This window comes from Odontomachus brunneus, unplaced genomic scaffold, assembly GCF_010583005.1.
Source record: "Odontomachus brunneus isolate Ranch 3 - 2012 unplaced genomic scaffold, Obru_v1 Obru_scaffold_083, whole genome shotgun sequence".
Taxonomy (NCBI): Eukaryota; Metazoa; Arthropoda; class Insecta; order Hymenoptera; family Formicidae; genus Odontomachus; species Odontomachus brunneus.
The window spans coordinates 1,485,240-1,494,327 of record NW_022639533.1 but is presented as its reverse complement, the minus strand read 5'-3'; the positions used below and the strand labels follow the sequence as shown (position 1 = coordinate 1,494,327).

Sequence of the window (9,088 nt, the reverse complement as noted above, 5' to 3'; positions counted from 1 at the left end):
CAAGGTCAAACTGATGTGATCAGTAAATACATCTTTTTAAACGCCACAACTTTTATCTGAAACATTTTTTTCTAAAATGCTTAGTTTTCGAGATATTTCACCGGTCCTGGACTTTTTGAACACCCTGTATATACATACGCACTCACCGCGAGCCCGTCCTATCAGGCAGCAAGCGCGCTTGTGGCGAGTAGTGTGTGTGTGTGTGTGTGTGTGCAGCAGGTACCCTCCTAGCTTACAAATTCGATGTTTTTGTATATACGGTGTCCAAAAATTACATTCATTTTATGCAACTTATTTTTATAACTTTTTAATAAACAACGAGCGACGGCTAAAATCTTCTGAAGGTTACTTAGGAGAGTGTCCTTGATAATATATATCAAGATCAAGGTCATCGGAGGTGGGTCTCCAAAGTAAATAATTACCCACACAAGCTAATAGATATTGTTGAATAATTACTTATAACTTTTTAGCATAATATATTCTTTGATAATTATCTTGCACTATTTCTATAATCCTTTAATCATAATTCGTTGACTTATGTAACTTATATAAAAAAAGATTTAAATAACTTGTGAGAAAAGCACTCACAACTGACGTGGCATAGCTTTGAAAAATGACTTGTAAATTTGGATTCGATCTTTCGATTGTTAAAGCATATGATTTTATTAGCTGTTTTAATAAGTATCTCCTCGCATTTGGATATATATGAGTAGCTTGAAGAAATAATAAACAAGTATAACTTACATGGATGAAGTCGAGCATTTTTTGTGTCGTTAAAGTGCCTGTCAGCTCCATGTTTCAGTTTATGTTCACTCGTTTGCTATGTAGATAGAAATGTGCTATTCTTTTCATAGGTTTATATACATAGACTAAGCGTTTCACAAGAGGCTACGACTCGATTAAGATAACTGTTCTGTACACGTTGACCGACAACTCGATCTGTTCCGTTTGTGTCGTGTTGTACAGGCTGCGTTCCGAAATTCACTGCCAGTACTGAAATTCTATAATATACGTTACATAAACTATAGATTTTTAGTACTGGCAGTGCATTTCGGAACGCAGCCACAGATATAATTACATATCATCATAGATGTCTAAACTAGATTGCTAACTAGGGACTTGCGTCGCATGAGGTTTCCGGTTGTGAGCGAGAAAATGGCAGCAGTTCTGTGTGTGTGACGCGTATCACTTATGTGAGTATCTTACAACATCAGTGTGAGTCAACCATTAAATTGCTGTTGTAAAACCAAAAATGCCAGCATTTTGTTGCATCAAAAAATGTCGCAACAAAAAAAAGATAGTATTGGACATTATTTGTTTTTCTCATTTTCAACAAAAGAATTTTATAACTAAACGTAGTGAAAATATGTGGTGGCAGCGGCCATTTTCTCGCATATACCGGAAACTCTATCGGACGCAACCAATGCTATCCCAATGATGAAATGTTAGCAATTTAGTTTAGTATAGACATCTATGCATATCATAAAGTAGCTGCGCAACGTCATATACAGAACTGATAGTTGTCGATAGATGTATACAGAATATAAGCCCAAAAAAAGATTTATCAATATGACGTGAGAACTATAGATATTAAATAAAATTTTCTTTAAAAAGGATGTTTTGGAATGCTGTGGCGAATATTATAAAAATGAACAAATTTACTATTTAGAAAATTTATTATTTCATTGGTCAACAATTAGTGGTATTTGCTCGAAATACAAACAATTCTTGTATATATTAGATATATTTAGTATTACAACCGCTTATTGAGTGTTTAGTGAATTCTTGCATCCGACTGACATATTCCTTTAGATCTAAAAGTATGCACCAATTAGATGCAAAAGCTTACTGAGCGCTCTATGAGCGGTTATAGTATTGGATGCACTCATTGCATGCAATATTTGCTACTCTTGAATTCGCTTTTCTTGAATTTCGCATCGCATCTTTTCCGTCCATTAAGCTTGATCTGAATGTATGGTTTGCTTCCTGTTTCTTTCTCTTTATCTCTTTTTTATTAAAATTTTAAATCTTAAGGCAGAAAAAGACAGAGAACAAGAAATAGGAAGCAAGGAGCATTGTAGATTAAACTTTATGTGTAATTGCGTGGAACGTCAGGATCATTAATCCGCAAATAATTGCAAACATTGCAAGATATATTTTAAGTGTACATGTACGTTAAAAAGTTATTCTTCGAAACTTTTAGACGTGTTCTTTGATAATTACTTTTCACTATTTTATATTCCACACAGCAAAGGTGTCCAAAATATCATAGGGATATTCTAAAGATATATTTGAGATATGTGATATCTTCAAGGTATTCCTATAATGTTGGGACATCTTGCTGTGTGGGATTATTCCAAAGACAATTCGTTGACTTATGTAGACCGGTATTCATAGTCAGATCTTATATTTAAAACCGTCTTAAGTTCATCTTCAGATAATGAACGGATCATTTCATTGGCTACAGAATATCTGAAGACGGACTTAAAACGGCCTTAAATATAAGACCCAACTATGAGTGTCGGCCTTAGTCAACGTAGTATATTCAAGTATTATAATTATACAGTTCCGAGTAGATTAGTTCTCATTCTAAATCTCAAAACTATATAGATCTAATATCAAATTATAAGAAGAGATTTCAGAACTAAATACAAAACCAAATTAGGATTTTTATTCAAATTAAATAAATTTTTATTCAAATTAAGTTTAAAAAAACAGATAAATAAAAACGTTAATCAATTTAATAACAAAATTTTTTGAAATAATTATTACTGAAGTAATAATACGTAAATAAGTTCAATCGTTTCGGGTTGTCAAATCGCAGTAAAAATATATTGATTTGTTGATTGTGAAATTTTTAAGAGGAACCTAGATCGCTGTAAACATGTTCTTTTGGTTGATTCTCCTATGAATTTATATTCGGATCCGAATTCGATACTTCGCTATCTTTGGGTATCGAAATTCGAAAAATCCGTATTTGACATTTCAATGTATATATCCTAATTGTATATAAATCCCATATGGCCCACGTCTCTCACAGCTTTTTTCAGCTCGATATTTCAAAAGTTAAAAATTAATATTCCATTAATTGTTTTAATATAAATATATAACTATTGAGAGTTTGTGTGTGCGTTTTTGTGTGTTTATTTTGTTTGTGTTTGTTTTTGTTTTGTTGTGTATTGTTTTTTGTTTTTGTTTATGTAATAGTGACGCGTTATATAACTTCATTCTTTTATTTAGTAACTTCTTTTATATCTTCTACTTTTTCTATGTCCTCTACTTCTTCCTTATCTTTTGGTATATGAAGGTATACATCATCATCTAATTTAATACATCCCGGAAGATACACTTTGCAATTAACTCCAAACCCAAATAATCTCATTTTTTGTAATTCACAAACTTCGTTTTTTATAATTCTCCTAAATTAAAATAAAGATATATAAATATATATTCCCTAAATCAGAATAAAAATATTAAAAAATCCAATTGTTTTCTCTGTAATCATTGTGAAGACTCAAATCTGTGTTAGGAATTCTTGATTCGTACAATCGGCATTAAATTGATTTCAGATCTATGTGATGATCGATTACAAGCAAATGCGAAAAGAATCAAGTAATCATATATGTACACATGTAATTACCTCGGCCACACTACCAGCGGTTGAATATTCTTGATAATTACATTGCCGATCTTGATCCACTCCCATACTTTCTCCTTATAAAGATTTGAAGCAGAAATGATGATATTTGGACAAATCATCTCATTTGGTTTATATATGTTTAATGTTTTAGACATATCGTCATACGATTCTGATGATATCATAATGCTGTGTAATACGTTTACGAATGGATTCTGAAAAGATAAAACATATTTATTTATTTGATAAAAAGATATTTCAAAATCATGATATAAATACACACATGCATGCACAATGAACTCGTATACATCTTTAAAATATATTAATTCTTATAAAGTATGGAGCCTTTTGTAGATTTTTGCGCAACGTTGATAATTTATGCATAAATACTATTAAAGTTAAAATTAAAACAAATAATATAAGCTTAAATAATAAGAAATGTGTTATATAAAATATCAAACATATTTAGAATTGAAGAAAGACATTTTTTCAAACATTTTCTTGAAAATGAAAAGAACTCAATTATTAACAGTCGATAATCTGTAATTTTACTTGAATTTAGCATAATTTTGTTAGTTTTCTTAATTAATTTTGCACGTGTGTAGATCGAACGCCGAACTCTCAAAGCAAAGCAGAGCACTTTATACTTAGAGCACAAAAAGTTTCCCTGACATGGCGCGTTACTTATATAAATTAATATATTAATTATTATATTAATTAATTAATATATTAATTAATATAAAGCATGAGTTTTTATATAGTATATGAAATTATATTACATTGCGGTCTATATTGTTGTGCATATTTTCGCACATTAAGGTTGGAAGAACACATATGATCATTTAATATAATACGTTATATGCCATGATGATTTCTATTATTGCTTAACCAACAATTAAATTATTAACAATATGATAAATAAATATAATTTGTATGAGGGGTGCACATATCTTTTACTTTGCTTTCGTTTGAACGCGATTGGTTACACTTTACACGTAATTAAATGAGACGTTACAATATTATAGTTCTATTCATCGATTGAACCATCATAGCATTGAATGTGTTAATCGACCATGTTAATTACCAAACTGAATGTATGAGATTCGGCTTTCTGGTGCAATATGCAATTCCTGAGCCAGTGTTGCCAATATATATTCATGATTAAGGCGGCATCTATTGAATATCCCAAGCGTAGACCGACGTTTAACCCACATAAGAAGCTGCAAATCACTTCACATATATCTAATATACAGATACTATCAAATACTACAGCGCCTAAAATTTCTATACATAAAATATCATAATACTTAAAATTTTTGAATGATTACCTGGACAGCCATCTGGCTGCTTCGTCACCGCAATCGATGCATGTAATTTTCGCTAGTAATTGTAATTCCTTATTGCTCCAGAAATTACACCTGATAATTTTTCTATTTTTGAACTTGACGCATATAGTGGGCATACCTATAGTTTCTAATATTATGTCATTTTTATTGACTGACACGCACACCTTATTCAGTTGCGGGAAATTACCGGTAGTTATTATGTATTTGTTGATCACATCATACACTACAAAAGATCTGATGGCACAGTGTTTAAAGTTCAACGTTAATTTCGATTAGTTATTTATGATATAACGGCACGAACTATTGCTGGTAGTTTGTTAAGAAAACATGTATTCGAATTCTATACCAACCGATCCCATTTTATTAATTTGCCTTTCTTGTACATTTTGATTTTTTCTGACGTCATGTGACACTCGTCGACGACATATGCTTTGCCCGATATTAATGGATATACGTGTAGACTTGCGACTTTACCGATTTTGACCCATCTTGGTATTTTTAATTCGACTATATCTTGATGTTCGCGTCTTTGTTCTGATGAAGTAATTTTTGGATCTAAAACATCGAACTCGTGCATCAAAAGATGTATTCTTCTAGATAATCTTACCACATATGCTTTATCTCCTAACAGTAACTTTCGAAATTCGAACAACCTTGTACATTACATGCGATTTTTGATTCGTTCTCCTTAATATTCTCCTTCCATCCTTTCCGTCTCTTCTGTTTACTTTTAATAGTTACGAAAGACGTCAGAATCGTCAGGTAAAGACTTGTGATCATTGCAATCTGTGTTTTAAATATATCTATGTTAATATAACTATATGCTTTACAAAACTTTCTAGAGTTATGTTCTTTGATAGTTATCCTGCGTAATTTTTATTACTTTAAGCACATAATTCTTTGACTTATATAATTTATATAATTTTTTTGTGTGTGTGAATATAATATTTATATAATTCTATTAATTTCTCTCTCTCGTAAGTAAAGTTTGCATTCTTAATTAACGTGACAGCTCTGAGGAGAGAATTCTGAATTGAGAATTTCACTTGAGAATTCAGAATTAAGTTTTCGATTGTTTTAGCAAATTGCTTTATTAATTATTCTAATAGATATCTTGTTGCACACATTCGGGTGTGCAACAAGATATCTACAAATGTAACAAGAGAAAATAATAAAATAATAAGAATAAATGAAAAGTACGACTTACGAATTTGTGATTAAGGGATGCATATATGATGTTATTCTCTGATGCCTTTATTATTATGGCTTTCATTTTCGTTTTTGTCCGTGTTCACACGTTTGCAACATAAGTATTATGTCGCAAAAACAGCTATGCGATTTTTCTCGAATGGTTTTATCGAATTTACCGAGTTTACTGGTTTATTTTTTCCATTTTTCTCTCTTTTGCTTTTGATTTTATTTAAGTGAGTCCTTGTGGTGTACTGGAGTCCTTTATGCCAAGATCATCCGTGTTTATATTTATTGTTATTTATATCAATCTCTGTAATAATGGCTAAGAAAAGTTCATGCTGGTGTGTGTGAATTTCTGGTATGTGTCGTTTAAATTCACGCTTCAATCACAAGGGGTTTCAATATTTTCCAAAAGTCAAGTTGCAAAGGAAAACTCGCTGTAAATCATAAATACACGCGACAGTGGTGTGTATGTGTGTGTATTTTCTAATATTTCCATATATTCCATATATTTCATATTCCACATTCATATTCCATATCAAACTCCCATCAACATTGAAATCATTAAGTTTTTAGTTTTTCACGTCCCATAAAATGTATAAGAAACATGGAATGTTACGGAATCTTATAAAAATAAATTTAAATACACAAAGTCTTGTAAATTTATCGCCATATATATATATATATATAATATATATAAAATTCTAGTAATATATATATATATAAATATATATATAATTTTTTGACGTTACATGTACATTTCATCTCATTGAATAATTGTTTCCCTATACGATCCATTGATTTTATTGTTCGCAATTATATCATTCGTGTATGCACACATTCATAACGTGTCTGTATGCTTATTCGGCGATAAATTTACAAGACTCTGTGTATTTAAATTTATTTTTATCAGATTTCATAACATTATATATATATATATATATATATATATATATATATATATATATATATATATTCCGTATGTATTATCTATTCCGTATGTAGAGTGAGGTGTGTACGTTATGTACATTATAAGACATTTTATGTATAATATTTTTTTTTGTATACACGTATTACATGGATTATCTTAATACACGTTACATTATATAGCATTACACAACAAAATTCATAAATATTTCTTTAAGAAGGAGATAGCTTACACATGTGGATCAATAATGATTCCAAAATTTTACATCGGAAAATGACTAAGCTTAGAATATTACAATTATTATAACAAAATATCTATATTTCTATTTATAGTGTGTTTTATTTTCGATATTTCAGGAAATATTTATGATTTATGTTTATAAAAAAAACGAAGGGTGCAAGACACTATAAATATTTAATACATGTAATAAATGATAAATTGATATCCATGCAAAATACATATTACGAATAAATCATTATTAATAAGTGAGTAACAAAACAAGTGAAACGAATTTGCTAAAAATAATAGTACACGAATAAAAATTAAAAAGATAAAATCTAAATAATATAATGCGCGCAAGATTTCATATCTTTTATCGGTATTTTCGTCATGAAAATTTAGTCATTATGTATGTTGCTGGATCTATTGGATGTTACTATACGCAAACAATTCATTGTATTGGTATAATGTCGTTATACTACGTATTAACGACAATTATACTTTTGTTTATACGTATGTACTAAAATATATTATATATTCTTATTTTAAGTGTATATATAATATACTTGTATATAGTATGCACATCGGTAAGTTCATCGTTTCCAACACAATCGAGCGCACATTGACTTATTATCCGGTAAATCTAGTATTATTAAATGAACCTAATAATACAATCTAGCATAAAATTATGAAACCTTAGAGGGAATTCGATTTCACTCGATCGTTCCCCGTCGTCGATAATATTGATCAATTTAATAAACAAGTTATTAGAAAAGTGTAAAATAAATCATCTTCGTTATTCATACGTCTGCAATAGTACGAACATACACGTCATCATTCACTCTCACTTTTCCAGGTTTGAGCACTTTGCAATTAATTGGCATCAGTTTTAACTTCAAGTCGTTGGGAATTATTATCGGATTGATTCGAGGTCTAAATAAAAACAGAAAAGAAATGTGGTGTGAGTATTATGAGATATGATATTATGATTTCATTTAGGAAACTTCTGATTATAAGCAGAAACTCAAATTCGAGATAGCGACATGCTCCGTACTGATTTTTATAAATTGATACAAAGGATGTAAATAAAGACGTGCGCGTGTGTAATTACCTTTGCCATGGATTGACGTTACAGATTATTACATCATTGCCGATTTTGAAATATTTATATTGACATTCGTCGAAGGGTCTCTTAACCGTGATGATAAAATTCGCACTGAAATCGTAGGCTCCCTTGTCTCTCAATAATGACTTATTCACTTCTTCCATCGATTGCTGTGCTACCATCGTGTAAATCGGCAGCTGCTTGTTGTTATCCTAGGGAAAAAGATATATCAAGTTTCATTGAAAGTTCCATTGAAATATTGCCACTATGACATTTCGAAATGTGACAAGCTCAATCAACATTTGTTGCACAGTATCTTCTATATGAGTTTTTTCCGTGGCAGCCTTCAATTTGTGATCATAAGTATAAAGATAAGCAAGATTTCGTTATGATAAGTGTACTTTATACATTGCACTGATTCAAAAAGCTAAAGAGTTTAAAGCTGATACACGACGAAATTAAATACTATATTGGCACTAATTATATACTTATATAATATAATTGAATTTATCAAATATAGTATGACATATTAAATTAGTAATATTATATATAAATTTAATCTATATAAAATATATATAAAATTAATATAAAATAAATATATATATATATATATATATATATATATATATATATATATATATATATATATATATATAATAAAA

The 9,088-nt window shown here is 29.7% G+C and overlaps 3 protein-coding genes across 4 annotated transcripts in view; all 3 read right to left on the bottom strand.

Moving 5' to 3' along the window:
• LOC116847795 (mitochondrial amidoxime-reducing component 1-like) overlaps positions 1-912 on the bottom strand; it is a 4,483-nt gene extending 3,571 nt beyond the window's left edge. Inside the window, exon 1 of the mRNA XM_032823182.1 lies at positions 745-912. Coding sequence (XP_032679073.1) covers positions 745-795 — 51 coding nt within the window. The 5' untranslated portion in view covers positions 796-912. The remainder of the gene's footprint in view (positions 1-744) is intronic.
• Positions 913-2,696: 1,784 nt separating this feature from the next.
• On the bottom strand, positions 2,697-6,946 carry LOC116847811. 2 transcript variants are annotated; one of them, XM_032823209.1, is made up of 7 exons: positions 6,191-6,946; positions 5,649-5,769; positions 5,334-5,538; positions 4,966-5,217; positions 4,722-4,857; positions 3,641-3,852; positions 2,697-3,419 (listed from the first exon to the last, which is right to left on the bottom strand). In XM_032823209.1, exons 1-7 carry the CDS (start codon positions 6,254-6,256, stop codon positions 3,233-3,235), a joined length of 1,179 nt encoding a protein of 392 aa, XP_032679100.1. In that variant the 5' UTR covers positions 6,257-6,946; the 3' UTR covers positions 2,697-3,232. The 2 variants fall into 2 exon arrangements, with proteins under 2 accessions (XP_032679100.1, XP_032679099.1); XM_032823208.1 differs by having other exon boundaries at positions 2,710-3,419; positions 5,637-5,769.
• Positions 6,947-7,194: 248 nt separating this feature from the next.
• LOC116847812 overlaps positions 7,195-9,088 on the bottom strand; it is a 4,257-nt gene continuing 2,363 nt past the window's right edge. The window contains exons 6-7 of the mRNA XM_032823210.1: positions 8,433-8,638; positions 7,195-8,254 (exon numbers count right to left, since the gene is read on the bottom strand). Coding sequence (XP_032679101.1) covers positions 8,122-8,254; positions 8,433-8,638 — 339 coding nt within the window. The 3' untranslated portion in view covers positions 7,195-8,121. The remainder of the gene's footprint in view (positions 8,255-8,432; positions 8,639-9,088) is intronic.